The sequence below is a fragment of the Teleopsis dalmanni genome, chromosome X (assembly GCF_002237135.1).
Source record: "Teleopsis dalmanni isolate 2A chromosome X, ASM223713v2, whole genome shotgun sequence".
Classification (NCBI taxonomy): Eukaryota; Metazoa; Arthropoda; class Insecta; order Diptera; family Diopsidae; genus Teleopsis; species Teleopsis dalmanni.
The window spans coordinates 31,385,859-31,405,190 of NC_051848.1; the positions used below are offsets into that span (position 1 = coordinate 31,385,859).

General features: G+C 29.3%; 4 protein-coding genes across 6 annotated transcripts; all 4 read left to right on the forward strand.

Annotated features, from left to right (window-relative positions):
- The first annotated feature begins 579 nt into the window (after nt 1-579).
- LOC119689890 lies at nt 580-1,487 on the forward strand. Its single transcript, XM_038104818.1, has 3 exons — nt 580-715; nt 776-1,225; nt 1,281-1,487. Exons 1-3 carry the CDS (start codon nt 652-654, stop codon nt 1,412-1,414), a joined length of 648 nt encoding a protein of 215 aa, XP_037960746.1. The 5' UTR covers nt 580-651; the 3' UTR covers nt 1,415-1,487.
- A 281-nt stretch (nt 1,488-1,768) lies between these two features.
- On the forward strand, nt 1,769-5,484 carry LOC119687546 (ubiquitin carboxyl-terminal hydrolase). The gene is made up of 5 exons (XM_038101891.1): nt 1,769-1,826; nt 3,046-3,167; nt 3,288-3,428; nt 3,490-3,632; nt 5,055-5,484. Exons 2-5 carry the CDS (start codon nt 3,129-3,131, stop codon nt 5,416-5,418), a joined length of 687 nt encoding a protein of 228 aa, XP_037957819.1. The 5' UTR covers nt 1,769-1,826; nt 3,046-3,128; the 3' UTR covers nt 5,419-5,484.
- Nucleotides 5,485-9,042: 3,558 nt separating this feature from the next.
- LOC119689233 (2-phosphoxylose phosphatase 1) lies at nt 9,043-12,112 on the forward strand. Its single transcript, XM_038104019.1, has 5 exons — nt 9,043-9,257; nt 9,335-9,650; nt 10,027-10,164; nt 10,834-11,863; nt 11,931-12,112. Exons 1-5 carry the CDS (start codon nt 9,164-9,166, stop codon nt 12,093-12,095), a joined length of 1,743 nt encoding a protein of 580 aa, XP_037959947.1. The 5' UTR covers nt 9,043-9,163; the 3' UTR covers nt 12,096-12,112.
- Nucleotides 12,113-13,508: 1,396 nt separating this feature from the next.
- Nucleotides 13,509-17,029, forward strand: LOC119662322. Of its 3 annotated transcripts, XM_038071918.1 has the most exons (9): nt 13,510-13,726; nt 13,780-13,956; nt 14,019-14,178; nt 14,471-14,618; nt 14,678-14,885; nt 14,947-15,106; nt 15,680-15,752; nt 16,472-16,772; nt 16,852-17,026. In XM_038071918.1, coding segments are annotated over exons 1-8 (1,209 nt in total). In that variant the 5' UTR covers nt 13,510-13,725; the 3' UTR covers nt 16,754-16,772; nt 16,852-17,026. The 3 variants fall into 3 exon arrangements, with proteins under 3 accessions (XP_037927847.1, XP_037927846.1, XP_037927845.1); XM_038071919.1 differs by having other exon boundaries at nt 13,509-13,726; nt 13,793-13,956; nt 16,472-17,029; XM_038071917.1 differs by having other exon boundaries at nt 16,472-17,028.
- The last annotated feature ends 2,303 nt before the right edge of the window (nt 17,030-19,332 follow it).

The following is a 19,332-nucleotide window of genomic DNA, read 5'->3' on the forward strand; positions in this document are numbered from 1 at the left end:
AAGATTAAGACACTTGATATCGTTGTGAAATATTATCAAATTCCAAATTCTTTGTTGTCATGTTGTTATACCTTTGTTACTTCATATTATAGCCGTCATATTTTTTTCAGAGTTGTAAAATTACAACGTTAAGTTTGGTTAAAACAAATTGCTATGCTAAATACTTATTTTTAACATATGTTCTTTGTTGTGTTGTGTACAATATGAAATATAAAATTTTTAAGAGCATTGTTGTTGTGTCATATGTTTTAGTTAATTGTTTTTAAATGATTATACATATGTTTTAAAGACATTTTAAATTTTATTTTTAAATTATATGAAGCAATTTCATTTCAGTTTAAAGTATTATATAAAAAAAAGCAACAAAAAGTATCTTATTAGTTTTATATTTAAGAACTTTATATTGTATAATACATTAAATATAATTTATGCATATATTTATTATTAAATTGAGTAATAAACTGCAATTTTAAAATATTTGTTAACTTGTTAAAAGATAAAAAATCAACTCTGTATTGATTTGTATCTTCGTCGTTGTCCGCGTTTTCATCACTTGTTCTTACATTTTCCGTTCTTTCTAAACATATGCTTTTTTTAATGTTTTTAAAATAAGTTAAAAAAGAAAACAACGTGCAATTAAAAATAAATAAAATGATTTCGACGCCAAATAAAACGTTGGAAACCAGTCTCAATGAAAAGTTAACACCTGTAAGATGTAAGTATAAGTTTTGTTTAACATCTTAATATCTCTAAAATTAAAAATTTATTTGTTAAGTTCTTGATAGCCCTAAAACTAGAGCCATTTCCTCTGATTCCAACTTTACGGTCTGTAAAACACGTTTAGATGTTATCATAAAAACTTTACAGGATAACTACGACAAATGGCAACTGGCACAAAAGCGTGGACTTTCTTTATGTAGTTCTATTGAAGCAATAAAAACGCGGTCTTTATCAACTGCAAATCAAGCAGCAACGAACGATCATACTCAATATCCACAAGAACTACAAACCTATTGCGATAAATTGGCCATAATTACATCTATTTTTCACGATATAACTACTAATGCTAAAGAATCCATTAGACAGTTGCGGTCCTTAAGCAAGTTACCCGGTAGCTGCAATGAGACTTTTTATCGCTCATGGCAAATAACAAATTTTATCAAATTTGCGGAACAATTATATAATCATTACGTTGAGGAAACAAAAGTGAAACAACGTGTTATGGGTAAGACAATAGTTTTAAAGTTTTAACAGAGATTTTGATCTCTTTTTATTTATAGAAAATATTGCACACTGCACAACTAGAGTACAACTTATACAAACCTGCAGCTCTTGGGAATATCCCCAGCATGTGGATGATTTTATTAGTCTAATGTTTTTATTTTTAAAACAAGAAGTGAATGTGGCTAAATGACAATTTCATGTATATCAATAGCACCGATTTTATTAATTTGTGTAACAACCAATTGTGATTATTAGATCAATATATGCAGTATGATATAATTTCGATATAATACTAATATATATAAAATATTTTTCTATAAAAAATTACTTTATATTTGTTGTATTAATCACAGTACACTACTGTTATTAATGTTTTTTAATTTACACTAATCGCCAAGCATAATTAATATGCCAATTAATTTATTTAAATAATGATCAAATCACTTATTTAATAATTATATTTTTTAATCGCCAAAACAATGACTACTGTATTTGAATTTTCGAAAAACTATCTGTCAAATTTAGTCATTGTAAATTTTCGAATTTCCGATTACTATTTAGTAATTGTATATTGACCGTAACACTAACAATTTTGTGCTATTGTAAGTAATAATATTATATTAGTTACTTCTTTACATTCTCTTTAATATTCTCTGTTTATATATATATTTTATTCACAAAAGCCTGTACAAAATCATAACTGAATTGTTAGTATTTTGTGATAGATTTTATTAGTTTCTTTGTATTGTTAGCATTTGCTGAGAAATTTATGTTCATAATTTTGGATTAGTTTTAATGCAAATACTTCACTATTACTTGATACTTAGTTAAAACACATACTCGTACGTCTAAAAAGTTGCAGACAAAAGCACCTCTACTTGGTTTGATTTTCTTATAAGCGTTTGATCGTAGATTCTACTACCGCACTCGAATTTATTCTTTTTAATAAATACTTTTGTTAAGTCCATATTCTATATTCTACTGATTGAAAGTATTATTCATTATAATTAGACTGCAGTTTTTGACAAAACTAGCACAAGTTTGTTAGAGCTCGATATTAAAAATGACAGTAATTTTGTACAGTTTTTGGAACTCATTTAATTTAAAAATATTTTAGTCAATAATTAAAAACTATTTGATGCCTTAAATATTTATAAATAACTTAAGTTGCTTGAATTTTTTTTAGGTTAATAAGGATTTTTTGACAGAAGATTTGTTTCGATTGCGGTATGTTGAATGCTGCAATTTTACAACGAATTGGTGTAAAATTTCTTATAATAAATAACTTCTACTATAGGCTATATATCGGAAAGCGATTTATATCTGTAAAATTCTACATTAATTACGCAAACACAAGTTTATGTCGAGTACACTGTTTAATTGTTGTTTTTTAAATTAATATAAAAATTTTGTGAATATTTCGAGAATTTTAAATTCTAAAGTTAAAAAAGTTGCTCAAAATGGCAAATCCAATAGATTTCTCTTCGATATGCTTTATCTCTGGAAATATTGAAATTAAAAAGTTCCCTCTCTTCTAATTTTTTTTTATTCTAGTGCTTAAAAATTATTTTTCGAAGTTATAGAACTTATAAATATAACACAATCTATATAAAAAGAATATATATATTCCATAAATATAAAAATAAGCCTATTTGTTTAATTTTACGTAAATAATTTTAAGATTTGAGTAATTTTCTATTTTGACAGTTACAAACAAAGCAACTCTGTCAAATGTCATTTTTTTTCATAAAATTGTAGTAAACTGACATATTGTTTGACTTTGCATTCATTCGTTTACTCCTCCTTTGTTCGTATTTTCAGAAGCCGGTAGAATAGTTCGGTCCTATTAGAATCGCATAAATACTTGAATTAACATTGGAAATAAGTTTAAAAAAAGTTTAAGTATGGCTACACTTTGGATACCTTTGGAATCTAATCCTGATGTAAGTTAATTAGCTTTTAATAAAAGCAATTTCATATTTTATGCATTCGAAAGGTTTTTATATTTTCTTACGATGAGTCAGCGTAAAAGGAAGAAATAATTAATTAAATTTTTTTTTAAGGTTTTGACTAAGTACATTCATGAACTTGGTGTTTCTGATGAGTGGTGCTTGACTGATGTCATGGGCTTAGAGCCGGACATGTTGGAATGGGTGCCAAAGCCGGTAAAAGCAATGATATTGCTTTTTCCTTGCTCTGAAGCTGTAAATATGATATATAATAAATATGTTTCTATATCTCAATAAATTTTTTGTTTAAAACAAGTATGAGCAACATCGTCGTGAGGAAAATGAACGATTACTTTCGTCTCCGGAAACTCATCCTGATGATTTGTTTTATATGCGTCAATGTACCCCCAATGCTTGCGGAACTGTCGCTCTGATTCATAGTATCGCTAATGCTAAAGGGTGAGTATTTTCAACCTTTAAAATATAGTAATGTATTTTCTTACATATTTAAGCAAAATTTTTATTTATACTCACTCAGCAGAAAAACTCTGCGTACAGAAAGTACGTATAAAAAATTAGTAATTAAAGTTTTTAATTTAATTTTATTTTTTATTAGTGCTTTTATTTTTTATCTTCATTTTAAGCTTAAACTTATTCCTAATAGTTCAGTATAAAAATTATAATAAATAAAAATGTAAAAAACCAACGTTGTCAACACAGAGTTTTTTTTGCTTGAGTTTATGAGTTTAAATCAACTTTTAATTTTTGTCTAACATTATGAGTTAATAAAAAGGACTTACTTTAAATTTATTTAATTATAATTCCTTTTTTGTGATATTACTGCTTTTTTTTATTATTATTGTTATTATTATTAGCGAGATTTTGTAGCGGTTTGTGCCTGTTGCAGTCTTCTCGATCCTAAGCTTTTGTTTTAATCGACCCCAAACAATCTATCTATCTCAGTTTTAGACAGCATCTACTTTAAACCAAAGTATAGTTCGAACGTTCACATATCTATCCAGTAATATTAGTGCTTTTAGTAACTGTGATAGCATTTAGATGCAGATTTTATTATTTGGGTTATTTCACGTGTTATATTATTCTGTATATTAACGACACAAAGAAACTGAAATTTAAAAACTATTTCAAAGTCGTAATTTTAAATTTTTACATAAACCGTACATAACTATTAAATAACTATATAAATTATATAAATATATGAGGAAAGGTTTAAGAGCTCACTTTAAACATATGAACGTTTGTTTAAATGATTTTTAAATAATTCTTTCATACATCATATATTATTACCTTAATAATCTCATCTTACATCTATTAGTAGAACAATAGCTAAACATCTTCCGTTGTTTTCTTTTTCGGTACTAAAACTCAAAGTAAATCTTGGTCTTGTTTATAATATAATTTTATCACATTGATTTTAATGTGAATGGCTTCTTGTGCTTTTTTATAGTATTTATTACTTCTTTGGTATACTATAAAAATAAAATAATGTGGTTTTACCATTACCAGTACACCAAAAAAGAATTCGCGTAATTGTAGTATATTAAAAAAATGTCGCGGGCCGTGCTTTGGACAGCCTTGGTTTAAATGATTAATTTAATTAGATTGTACTTAATTAAATTGACAGCCTATATGAAAATAAGTTCTTAAAACTACAATAAAACTATTTTCGAAATAAAAGGCTTTTAATTAAATATAAAAAGCTAAATTTATTCAATATAAAGATATTGAATATCTTGAAATATAAAATGATATAGGTGTTGAATGGTATAAATTTACTTTTTTTTTTGTATAAAGTATTATATATAATAACAATTTATTAATAAATGTTTGGATTAATGTGTTTCATAATTTCTAATCTAGCATTCAACTTAAGGATGGCATACTTAAGAACTTTTTGGAAAATGTTTCTGATATGACTCCAGAAAAACGTGGTGAAGCTTTAGAAAACGATAAAAAATTTTCTGAAGGTCATCAAAGTTTGGCACAAGAAGGCCAAACTCCAGCCGACCCGAATACTAAAGTATTTCATCACTTTGTCGCTATCGTTAACAAGGGGGATGTACTCTATGAATTAGATGGACGCAAACAGTTTCCTGTAAAGCATGGGGATACAAGTGAAGAAACGTTCGTGGCAGACGCAGCTAAAGTTTGTAAAGAATTTATGAAGCGTGATCCATCTGAGCTTCGTTTCACTGTGTTAGCACTGGCTGCCGCACAAGATTAAAATTTAAAAAAATTAAATATTAAAATAATTATACTATAAAAATACATAAAAAAAAATATATAAAACAGAAAATATAAAAAAAAATTGAAAAAATATATATAAGAAAAAAAAAAATAATACTAACAAACCAGCAAAACTATAAAAATATATATGCATATATATATAAACGAAAACCAAATATATGAAGATATACTAAACAAATTGAACACGCAATGAATATACTTAACCAACAATTGATTGCTACGTATTAAAAATTTTGTTACGCGATTTTTATACGGATTTTTCAATTATTGGATGGAAAAATAAATCATATAATTTATATTTTTTGCTTTTTATTAAGTAAAACAGTATAATCAATGGAATTTTGGTAAACCAACAACAATAATATGGTTCGATTAATTAGAAAACTGAAAAAATGTAAAGAAATTTACCAAGAATTAAAGGAATCGTGAAGACTATATTAACATCCTATTCTAAAAATTAAAGAACCTTTTCTAATTCCTTTAAAAAGAGATAATAGTCATGTACATTTAAGGAATACGTTAACAATCTATGCAACGCTGAGGATAACAAGTTTATACATTAGAAAGAAAAGGAACTGAATTTCCTTGAAATTGTAAAGACTCGCCAATATTTTGCGCTTACCTAAGCTTTTATTTTCGTCGCTGAGAATAGTACGTTCAATTTATTAGAAAATGAATACACATTTTCTTATTATTGTGGATGAAGTGCACAATTACAAACATTTAAGAAACAGATTATAATTCTTCAGATTAAAGAAACTTGCCTACAATTTGTACTTTATGATATGATAGTAAAGCTTCGGAAAAAAAAATGTTTTAATGATGAAAAAAGTGAGTTAACATTTCTATATATTTTTTTTTAAATTGAAGAACACAATTATCAAAAAAATTTTTTTTAAATTCTTCAGATCAAACAAACCCACCTATTTTATGAAAGAGCGCTAATTGTTTTATTTGTCTCTTGCTAAGGAAAACAGTTTATGAGAAAATGGAAACTTACTTATTATTTATGTTGAAGAGAACACAATTATCAACATTTAAGGAAAGAGTAAACACGTTCCATAATGTTGATGAAAACAATCTAAAATATTAAAAGCAAAGTCAACTATTTCAAATTCCTTCAGATTAAAACATTAAACTTTAATTTGGAAAATCAGAGTAAATTCTCGCCATCTCTTTGGGATTAAGAACACGATTAGAAAGGTTTAAAAAACGAGTATGCTCGTATAAATGAAAATATCTTTGACACGTAAAAATGTATTAACTTAAAAACATTATATTAATTATAAAAAGTTAATACATTGAAGAAGATGCAATTAAATAACATTTTTTGAATCAATGACACAAAATCCCGTTTCACGAAAAGAATTTCAAGGTGAATATTTAAACTTTGAATGGTTCCAAGAAACTCACGGTTTTATGGACATTTTTAAATTGGATTTTATTATTAAAGACGAAACCGAATTTCATATGGGACTACTTGAAGAAATTGCTGCTCTAAAAATATCTCCATGGGATTAAAAAAACAGAAGTTAATTGAACACTGTTGGAGCATTTTTTTTTTTGAAAATAATGGAAAAGAAATTCTATGATTCTGCTATCCCCACTCCCATTCCCATCATGCATTGAAGAAGACTCAATTAAATAACATTTCTTGAATCAATGACACAAAATCCCGTTTCACGAAATGAATTTCAAGGTGAATATTTAAACTTTGAATGGTTCCAAAAAACCCACGGTTTTATGGACATTTCTAAATTGGATTTTATTATTAAAGACGAAACCGAATTTCATATGGGACTACTTGAAGAAATTACTGCTCTAAAAATACAAAAACATTTTTAATACTATATACACATATAAAAAATTCGGATGTTCATTAATTTTAAATGAAATACACCACATTTGTTTAAAACAAGGATGTTTACGAGTACATTCACCGCATCTCCATGGGATCAAAAAAACAGAAGTTAATTGAACACTGTTGGAGCATTTTTTTTTTAAAGTAATGGAAAAGAAATTTTATGTTTCTGCTTATTCCACTCCCATTCCCATCATGCATTGAAGAAGATGCAATTAAATAACATTTCTTGAATCAATGACACAAAATCCCGTTTCACGAAATGAATTTCAAGGTGAATATTTAAACTTTGAATGGTTCCAAAAAACCCACGGTTTTATGGACATTTCTAAATTGGATTTTATTATTAAAGACGAAACCGAATTTCATATGGGACTACTTGAAGAAATTATTGTTCTAAAAATACAAAAACATTTTTAATACTATATACACATATAAAAAATTCGGATGTTCATTAATTTTAAATGAAATACACCACATTTGTTTAAAACAAGGATGTTTACGATTACACTCACCGCATCTCCATGGAATTAAAAAAACAGAAGTTAATTGAACACTGTTGGAGCATTTTTTTTGAAAATAATGGAAAAGAAATTCTATGTTTCTGCTTTCCCCACTCCCATTTCCATCATACATTGAAGAAGATGCAATTAAATAACATTTCTTGAATCAATGACACAAAATCCCGTTTCACGAAAAGAATTTCAAGGTGAATATTTAAACTTTGAATGGTTCCAAAAAACCCACGGTTTTATGGACATTTCCAAATTGGATTTTATTATTAAAGACGAAACCGAATTTCATATGGGACTACTTGAAGAAATTATTGCTCTAAAAATACAAAAACATTTTTAATACTATATACACATATAAAAAATTCGGATGTTCATTAATTTTAAATGAAATACACCACATTTGTTTAAAACAAGGATGTTTACGATTACACTCACCGCATCTCCATGGAATTAAAAAAACAGAAGTTAATTGAACACTGTTGGAGCATTTTTTTTGAAAATAATGGAAAAGAAATTCTATGTTTCTGCTTTCCCCACTCCCATTTCCATCATACATTGAAGAAGATGCAATTAAATAACATTTCTTGAATCAATGACACAAAATCCCGTTTCACGAAAAGAATTTCAAGGTGAATATTTAAACTTTGAATGGTTCCAAAAAACACACGGTTTTATGGACATTTTTAAATTGGATTTTATTATTAAAGACAAAACCGAATTTCATATGGGACTACTTGGAGAAATTGCTGCTCTAAAAATACAAAAGCATTTTTGATATTATATACATATATAAAAAATTCGGATGTTCATTAATTTTAAATGAAATTCATCATATAATTTTAGTCATTTAAAGTTTTCTATTCAGTTTTTGAAAAATCTAAGTATCTGTACGATTTAATCATCAGAACATACATATATATTTAACGCTTTTGATATTATTATATTCTATTATATAAATATTTGTATCCTTATTCAATGTTTAATAAAGAATACAACAAAATTTAAAAATCAGCTGTTTTATTATCATTTCCCACAAAAATAAAAACAGCTATCATGATACCATATGTTAAGGCCAATAGTGCGCATGTACCATTTTACATGGCTGAAAGGATTGAGTGCGCAAACATAAAGCCAGTCAATACAACTATAGCCACCCCACTGTCACTTCACTGCCTGCCTGTATACGCATTATATAGTGGTATATGCAGAAATTAAACATTTTTCCTGGAGTCACAACGCATCAAACCCTCTAGTGTGTCGAAAAACTAAATCGACCATATATAAAATTTAGACTTTTCAATATATTTTATTTAGTTTTTTAATTTAAATGCATAGAATTTTGCAAAATGCTGCTCAAGGAGTTGATACGTTTTTCAACACAACATCGTACGCTGTATTGTTATATGATTTTAAGTATATGGATATTTCTACTAATTGCAGGTATGTACCCCAATTGTAATATCAACTAAATACTTTTAATATTAAAAAATGAATTTTCATTGAAAATATTTTTATAGGTATGTATAAATACATTGGGCATAATTCGTCATCCTTGAGCAGCACGCTTAGTTTTTTGAATGGAAAAACACACGCCTATGCACCATCTGCAGCTGGCGAAGTGGACAACGAAGAAGTATTGAAATATCGAAAATTTAAAGAACGTTGCACACCACTTGAGCAACTGGTGCGTCGTGATGATGGTGGCATACTAGAGGGTTGGAAATTGCAAGGCGTTTTATTGGTCATACGACATGGTGACCGTGGTCCAATGTCTCACGTGCGAGGTGTCGCTAACATTGATTGTGGAGTTGTGGCAGATGCTTTAGTTAATAGGTGAAGTAACTAATTTAAAATAAAATTAAATGTTTAGATTAAACAAATTTTTGAACTGACCACATAGCTGTTTCGGATATTGCACAAATTTTCATTAGTAGTGCTGTTTGAATGCACCTATTGATTGATTGATTTAATTGTCTGTATAAAAATTTTGCGGGCGAGACTACATTTCCAATTTGATACCTGAACGGTATCCTAACAAATGTAGTTTACAAACTATATATGAACAATTATATCAATAAGCGTTTCCAATTACTACTTAAGATGGAATTTGATCGTATCTGAAACAGCACCATGATCAACTAAAAAAATTATTTAAAACTAAATTTTTATAGTTTATACATTATAATAACATTGTTTTGCATATCAATAGATACCGTAGTTTTTTGTATAATTCAACTTCAACTTCTGGCGCAAATCACATGTATTGGAATAAAGTTGGTCCGTTTCATGGATTTGCGATGTTACCTCCAACGGATAAATCCTGCTTTCTTGGACAATTAACGTACAAGTACGTATTTTTAATATACTTTTTAATATTTTATTTTAATGCTTGATCAATTAAGACTTCTATAAGAATTTATAGTAAGTTTACACTATCTCGCTTGACATATGTGCAGTACTAAATGTTATTATTTATACAAAATCCATTCAAAAATAATTGGATTCGAATATTTTAATTATAATTTTAGTACTATTAATTAATCAAACGTTAGTATTTTGTATAAAATTCTTAAATACGTGTTTATTGTTACTTTATTCTCAAATATTTTATTAATTAGAGAAACTATGTAAAGCATAGCCATTATTTTTAGAGGGAGCAATGATATACCGTCACCTATTAGATATATTGTGCTATAAAATATAGTCAAACCTTTCTTTAGTCATCCATAGAAATGTCATAAATACATGTTTATTGTTACTTTATTTATAAATATTTTATGAATTAGAGGAACTATGTAAAGTATAGACACTAATTCTAGAGGGTATAATGGTATACTTTAACCTATTCTCCTATAAAAAACAGTCAAATCTTTTCCAGTCTGTCTGAATACGTTTTTATTGTAAGTTTAGAATTAAATGTTTTTTTTAATTATAAATATATATGAATATAATATAAAAATATTGTATAATAAAGCAATATGATATATGTACATAAGTAATTATTTTTTATTTACAGAGGCATAGCGCAACTTTTACATGTGGGTGAACTATTACATCAAATTTATGCACATCCTTTGGGTCTGTTATTAAAGCAAATGACAAATAAGTCTACAATGAGCTCAACACCACATTCATTACTGAATTCTGATGAAGTGGTTGTGTACACAACACGATATCGTCGGACTTTTCAATCGGCTTTAGCATTGCTCTTCACGTTTCTGCCAGTTGATAAGTGGTTAGCTTTAAACATACGTGAATCACATAGCATGGCATTTTGTTTTACTGACTGCGCTTGTGCACAGGCTGAAGTACTTCGTCGGCGCATGTCAGCAATAAGTGCACGTCAGCTATCGCAACACCCAGTTGTTGCAGGTGTAATGCAATGGATAGGTACAACACTTTTGCAACATACTCCCAACGGTATAAATGATCCTAACGAAGTTGTTGATGCAATGCTAACAATTCTATGTCACGATGTAGAATTACCTTGTCGTCATTCTACTGCAACTAATAGCACGCGTACACCAACTACACCGACCAGTACCTTGGACTTAAGTGACGTCATTAATATTGATCAAGATGATACTGCAGCTAATCTAATGGATGTGAATGCAGCACAATCGGCTGTTGCACCACTCGAAGAAACACAAACAGGTGTGAACAGCTTAAGTGTCACTGAGGGTTGCATAGAGCATACACATGTTTCTGCCTTAATGTTCTATGCAAATTGGCAGTCCGGGCGTGAAGCTAAGCACGTCTACTATAAGCGAATAGGTTTGATGCGTGCATATGGCATGATTAGACATATTGTAAGTTATATGCTGAAAATGATCTCGGGTGATCGTACAAAGTTTGTGCTGTATTCTGGACACGATTGGACATTACAATATCTAACAGCTGCACTTGGTATACAAACAGAGAATACCTTTATACCATATGCCGCACGTCTTTCCATTGAGCTATATAAGAGTGAGGCACATACAGATTACTATTTTCGTGTGCTTTACAATGGTCGCGACGTGACAAATGAAATCGATTTTTGTGAGGTGACTTTAATATATATTTGTTTTATTTATATTATATAATACTTATTGATTTTTTTTTTTTAAATAGGGTGGGAAAAGTTTGCGCATAACCCGTGATAGTCGTGGCAACAAAGCGGATTTATGTCCAATCGAGAACATTATTCGCTTTTTACATGACGACTACTTTGGACCACTGAACGCTACTAATTTTAAGGATGCCTGTACTGTAACTCCAAAATCAAACGATTTTTAAACAAAACGATAGACAAAATTTACTCTTATATATATTTAATTTTTAGTTTTTAATTAAATTTAATTATAAAATTCAGAAAAATGAGAATTGTGTAACATAAACATATCAAGTTTTACTATAAATGTAATTAGAATTAAAGAATAATATTTAGAATAATTTTTCATTCCGCTATATGTGTATCTATATGTGTAATCTATTATAAAAATTTATAAATAATTATAATTTTTATTTCCCACACAACTAACTGTGATAAATAGCTTAATATTATGTGAAATTAAAAATAAAAAATTTTAGCTTATAATTAAATAAATAATACAAATTACAACAATATTAATAAACGTATCAAACAATACATATCTTAAATGTTTAACAAATTTAAAAATTATGTATTATATTGATGTATATAATTAATATATATTAAATATTCATTTTAAAATGCATGTGTGTAAATTTATTACATAAAATATACATTGAACTTATTTGAAAATAAAATAATTTTTTTATTCGCCAAGTAATACTTAAGTGAACTGTTATAAAATAACGTATCTTACTACACTTTGATCTTAGCCATAAGGCTGAGAAGCCTGTTTGAGCGGAGACTTCTTCGTGATTGCACCAACTATAAGCGCATGCCTAATGGCAATTACTTCTCCATCTCTACTCTTTGACACTTTATGACCTCTTGACACTGGCCTGTAGGTACCTCACCCGGCTCCATGACCTCCCTCCTGACGTATCTAGTCTAGATACCCTCCCAGTAGACATTGTTCTAGCTTTACGCTTTAAGTTTCCTCAGTACCTATCTCATTATTACGAAGATTTGGACCATAATCCTCTCTCTATTCCCCTTTACAACCACGGCTTTCGTGACTTCGGTCATAAAGTTTATCACTGACCCCACCCCCGCTATTTGGCCATAACCCCACTCCCTTTATTATTACTCTTTCCATTTGATTCATGCCCATGCTTTCTGGCTTAGATGAACCTAGTTCACTAGGTATTAAGTGTGTCTACTTTCTCTTTCCCCTGATTACTGGAATGAAGTTTCCACATTGCTGTGGGAATCTGCTCCATTCATTCCTAAGAGGTGGTTTTAGTGGGTTCAATACTGTGTCTCATACTGTGGCTCACATAGTATGAGAGTTAAACTTTTGCAGGTACGATTACCTGCGAATATTCGTTCGTTCGCAAGCGCTCGCTTTGGTATGGATGCACCTTCAAGTGATTGTATACATCAGTGAAGAAACTGACAATTAGCCATTGGGCAAAACACAAAATTATGACTTTTGTATATTTTTAAGTTATCATTTATAGAAAAATAAACCTAATAATATGTTTTCCATTATATGTATAGAGTTTTTTCAAAAGTCATATTTTTAAAGTGTAAGAATATCATATGGCAACACTGCATAAATATTTCGCCAACGAAATAACAAAGCGGAAAATATTTTGCACGGAACGAAATGTTGACATTCTCATACGTAAAAAAATAGTAGAAAATAGTAGAGCGGGAGTTCAATGTGATATTATCAAATATATATCTAAGATACGATTTTATATTATTTTTTGTATTTATATAATTCTGGATTCATTGGAATTGTGTGGTAAAATTAGTGAGAGATCTTATAAAAGTAAGTTCTTTTTATATAATTTATTTATGTTTTTCTAATCTGTTTACTTGAAGTGGCATCAAAAAGTATGAAGAGGAAGAAACGTCAACTACATGAAGCCGAAACCAAAACATTGATAGAGGCAGTGAAAAGTAATCCAGTTATATGGAGTAGGCAGCATAAGGACCACTACAACAGCAATGCGCTCAAGAGTGCTTGGGAAAATGTTAGTGAAGAGGTCTGTTTAAATGGTAAGATATTAGTCGAAAACATTATTATGTATAGTATAAATAACTTGTATTACATGATCCAGTGAAAGATTGCAAATCCGCCTGGAGAAGCGTGACTGACAGCAAGCGTTATTATGCTAATAAACTTAAGAAATATCATATGATGTGTGGTTATGAGAATAATGACTATTGGAGTTTTCAAAATAACCTATTATTTCTTGAGAACAAATCACCGGAACGTGCGTAAGTAATAATAGGTACATAAAACGCCCTTTTTTTACAATGGGAATAGTATTTACAAATGGAAAATGTGATACAGTGTTTATCTATGGGAACAATAATTACAAATTTTTAGATACCGCAATTTGACTAGATAATTTTATTAAGCTAGCCATTCTAAACACTTTTTTTAATACATTATAAGTCCATAGATAAATCCTTTGGTTGATACTACCCTCATAGCATGCATATATATAGTATATATTGTATATATTTTACCATTATCCCATTAATTAATTATTATTTTCTATTTTAGAACATTTATACTAAACAAAGACAGTGAATGCAATTCCATAACAACTAAAAGTGAAAATCATTCAGTGACTACAATTAGTGAGAGAAACTTAGTAGCTTCTATTATCGAAAATAACTCAGTACCTTTGACTTGTAATTATTCCACTCACGTATGTATAAAATGTATTGTTATAACAAGTATATAATACTTGTTGTATTAATTTTATAGACCGAAACGCCTAATACAAGTGACATTATTAAAAGCAGTACATTTAAGTACAAGAAGAAACGGCAGCTGAATGAAAAAGTCACTAAGGCATTGATAAAGGCTGTGGCAAGTAATCCAACTATATGGAATAAAAAATTTCCAGGACACTGGAGTAAAGTTGCTCATAAACGCGCCTGGGATAATGTGAGTAAAGCAGTTTCTGTAAGTAGTAAGTTAAATATAAAATAATGTTTTTGTATTGTTTAAATAAAATATAAAATATATTATAGTTGATGACTGCAAATCTTGTTGGCGAAGCGTACGTGACAGTAAGCGCTATTATGCAAATAAACTTAAAAATCCTACTAACGATTGTGATATGGAACGAGATGAATATTGGATTTATCAAGATGAACTCTCATTTCTTGAAAGCACCATGCCGCCAAATGGGTAAGTGTTCATTATTTCATGTTTCGTGCCATAAACTAGATTCTTATTAAAACGTCGAACCTATAATGTTGTTGTTGTAACGTGCTGGGACCTGCTTATAAGGTCCTTTTGGGAGGTGTCGAACGGCACTTGATCGTCGCTAGCGACGAGTGGCTCCAAGACATAGATCCGGCCGTTCTTGCAATCTCGAAGCTGAGTATAAAGATCAATTGGACGGAAGTGCGCAATAGAATAGGAGAGGAGATGAGCTTTTTACAAGTCAATAAATTAACATTGTAAATCAGTCTGATATTTTTCAATTTCTTCAGAAGCCTAAAGCATTAGCTTTAATTTGTGAAAGCTACATTAATATGATATCTTCTAATATGGTATCTATAACTACTTTTATTCTAACTAGCAGGAAGTTCATAAACATTTTGTAGGCAAAGTATAACAGAGATGTGTTCCAGAAATAGTTCCATTCTATTTTACAGCTTATTTAGTACATGTGTATATTTGAATGTATTTTTTATTTTTGAATTTATATATATTGTATATATGTCTATTTATTTTTAAACAAATTTTATTTATTAGAACTCTTACTGTAAAGCAGGAAAGCGAAGACAATGTTAAGTCTTCAGACATTCGTCAGAATGATCAGAATAATGTAAGTATATATAAATTTTCGTATTAAATGTTGTATTTACACTTTGTATAATTACTTCTCATTAGATTTTTACTTAATGTGTCCATATGTGACTTAATTAAGTCAACTGAAATTTTTTATTCCGTTTAAATTACTAAGCATAGGAGGCATATTATATTTATCAAAAAGCACCTAAATCAGTAATGAAGACGTCAATCTATCCGTGGGTATTCGCTTGTTAATAGAAATAAGTTTTGGACTTAATTTCTTGATTAAAAATTAAAAATATCATGTAGGAGAAGACTAGGTTAGACTTAAATGGTTTGGAGACAATGGTGTATCATAAAAACATGATTATATATTTATGAAAGAAATTTAAACAACTTAGTAAACATAGCACTACTTTCCAGTAGTCGTTTTATATCATCTTACGTTTGTTCAATATAGTAATCTTCTAATATTTAGGGGGGTTTAGAGTATACCCCTGAAACGTTATTTCAAAACTATTTTTGGTTAATTATTATCAGAAATATATATAATTTATTAATAACTGATCATTAATATGGTAAGAATGATATGAATCTTTGACACTTATTGTTTGAGGATTGTCATTTTCCAAAAATCGTATGCATTATAGATGGATAATGTTGTCTGTTGGTTAGTCTTGAGTTGATTTTTTGTTTTATATTTTCAAGTATTTATGTAAATTAAATTTGAATTTTTTTTGTTATATTTTTCAGACTGAAATGCCTAGTACTAGTCAAAATGTAAGAAATACTGCACTAAATATGCTAACTTTGGCGGCAGATAAGATTGCCGCACAAATGGAGAGTTTCGTACGAATAAAAACCGATGAAGAGAATCAAAAAGAGAAATTTGATCCAGTTTTAAACTTATTAGGCTCCATTTTGGTTCAACTTCCAGAAGTTGAAGCCCAAGCTTTAAGCGAGGAACTGACAGCATTGGCTTATGCTAAATTGAATGAGCAACTCAGTAAATATGTGAAAATTGAATATACATAATATTTTGGGTTTAAATAAGGTTACTAAATTTATTATACTCATTTTATAATATGTGTAATGTGAAAAATTTGTGTTTGTGCTTGTCAATATGTTTATAGCGCAATGAAGAGACATTTGAAAATATAAGGTCTGTCATCGTGTTTCAGCGGAAATATATTAAAAATATTAAATAAATAAAAATATAAAATACTTTGTGCGAAGGATTTTTAAATCTCAATATGTAAATCATAACTTGTTAACTTGGCTTGATTTTATTAATTTTAAGTCAGAGATAAGTATTTTATAATTGTAAATTAAATCAATTTTGTACAATAATAGTATTTTTAATAAAAAGCTTTATAATTTATATATTTAATTGTTATCATCAATGGTTTGGTTTGTTATAGAGGGCGCAGTAGAACTATCAAAACTTCTACGGTAAAATATCAACACTTCTATGTATATTACCCACTTTGATGCCCTCAGTTACTAGTTACCAGTTAAGTCTACCCGTTGCAAACACTCGCTTTTCTATATTTAAACAAAAACATTACGTTCTTAATTGGCATAAGTTAATTTCATTAGTTAAAAAATCTCTAAAGAGAATATGAAATTGTATAACTGAAAAACCATTCTATTATACCCATATAAATTTTTATTTAATAACCTTTATATTCAGGAAATTAGAAGGAAATAGGTAAGATTTTGTTGGTAATTTGTCAACCAAAGACTATTGGGTTCTTAACTTACCAGTTAGAGGCATGGTTCGAAGAGCTGCAGCAGTTTAGCTCAATAAGTGAACGTATCATGTGACCGTGATCGTCAAAAACTAACATTAAATAGACGATAATTAACAGGTTTCATCTTTACCTATTTGCTAAAGCTCGACTCATATAAAACGCCTTTGCAGTTTTTAAAGAAATTTTCTTTGGAACTGTTGTACTCTATTTGCAGTCACAATTTTCTCTATAATATTCAGCGTACCAAAGAACTTCGTATTGAGGCTCGCCGAGCTTTTCCTTGCTACTTCCCTCAGTCTTTAGTTCCTATTTTGTTGAGATGCATCATTTTGTGCTCTTTTCTTACTATTTAATTGTGTTTAATGCAATATGTCATATAGAGAATAATTTTAACAACTCTCAATCGTTATCAAAATACCCAACATCGATTAAAATGAATTAATGTAAGGTACGTAAGGATTGGATAAGTTTCAAAACAAATCCCTTACTTTATTTATCAAAATTGTTGGAATGTGATAACAGTTAGCAGGCTTATATAGACTAAAAATTTATATAGCTAAAATTTTGAAAAATTCATTTCCAAGCACAAGTTTCAAATAGTGGTATTCAACAAATATCAGACAGTAGTGACATGAGCATAGCTAGAATACATACCTTAAATACCTAGGAGTTATGCTCACCCTCAAGTACAACTATTTGCACAACATATATCTCAGATTGTTCAGAACGCCACTTTTCTGTACATCCAACTTAAGAATGGTCTGCTTAAGCACAAACCACTCAACGGTAAGAATTCGCCCTCTATTCATTTTCGAATTTCCAATATGGTTCAATATTAATTTGGCTAAAATGAAGCGTTTACGTTTGAGAAGAAAGTTCTCCACAAATGTGTTAACTATGGCCGCAAGCCTAATGATCATCACTACTATAAGTGAAGTTTTTCACTTCACTACTGCTAAATTGGAAAAATTCGATAAGCATCTGTTGTCTTTAACGCATAGATATCTAACTCGTCGACATAATTTCCCTCCTTATATTCTGCACAACGAGAAACTTCCTAGGGCCATTTTATTTAGGGTGTCACGGGCACGACAAAATTGGCTCTTTTGGGCTATGATGAAAATGCATGTTATGCAGAGTGTCACATCAGTATTGCCAATTTTGTAATTTTACTACTTTTTGATTGTACCCGAGTTAGTCTACATAACATAGCCCCTACTAAGCTTCTCCATGCTCTTTCCTATAGGTGTCTCTAATCCCTTGCTCTCTATTTCAATTAGTTGGATCACTACCCTTACACATTTCTGTTGTACAATTTATTGTGAATATAATAACTCGCTCCATAGAGATTACTCTTAAAGACTTCTAAATTTTTGTGAATTCCCATCATCACCCATAATTAACGTCAAATATATTTTTACTTCTAACTTAGACAAATTTGAAAATTCTAATATTATGATGTTAATATATCAATCTCTGATTACTGGAATACAATTTTAGCCGCAAATTTTTCACAGTCTGATGATACCTAAGTTGTACTCATCTCGTTCCTAAGAGTTGGTTTTAGTGGGTTCAAGTCTGGAATGCGATTTCAGCCGAAATATAAGTCTGATGATACCTGTGTTGTACTCATCTCGTTCGTAAGAGTTGGTTTTAGAGTGTTCAAGTCGCACAGGCTTTCGATGCTTTGCGCCTAACATATACCTTTGTGGCGGCTAGCTGACCAACTTGAGCATCACGTTCGAACATCTCATTCGAACATATGAATAGTTGAAACATTAAATGTATATATCATAAATAAGTAAATTATGTAAATAAGTACCTGAAATTAAGTAGCACTTCCTTCTACCTCACCCCCTT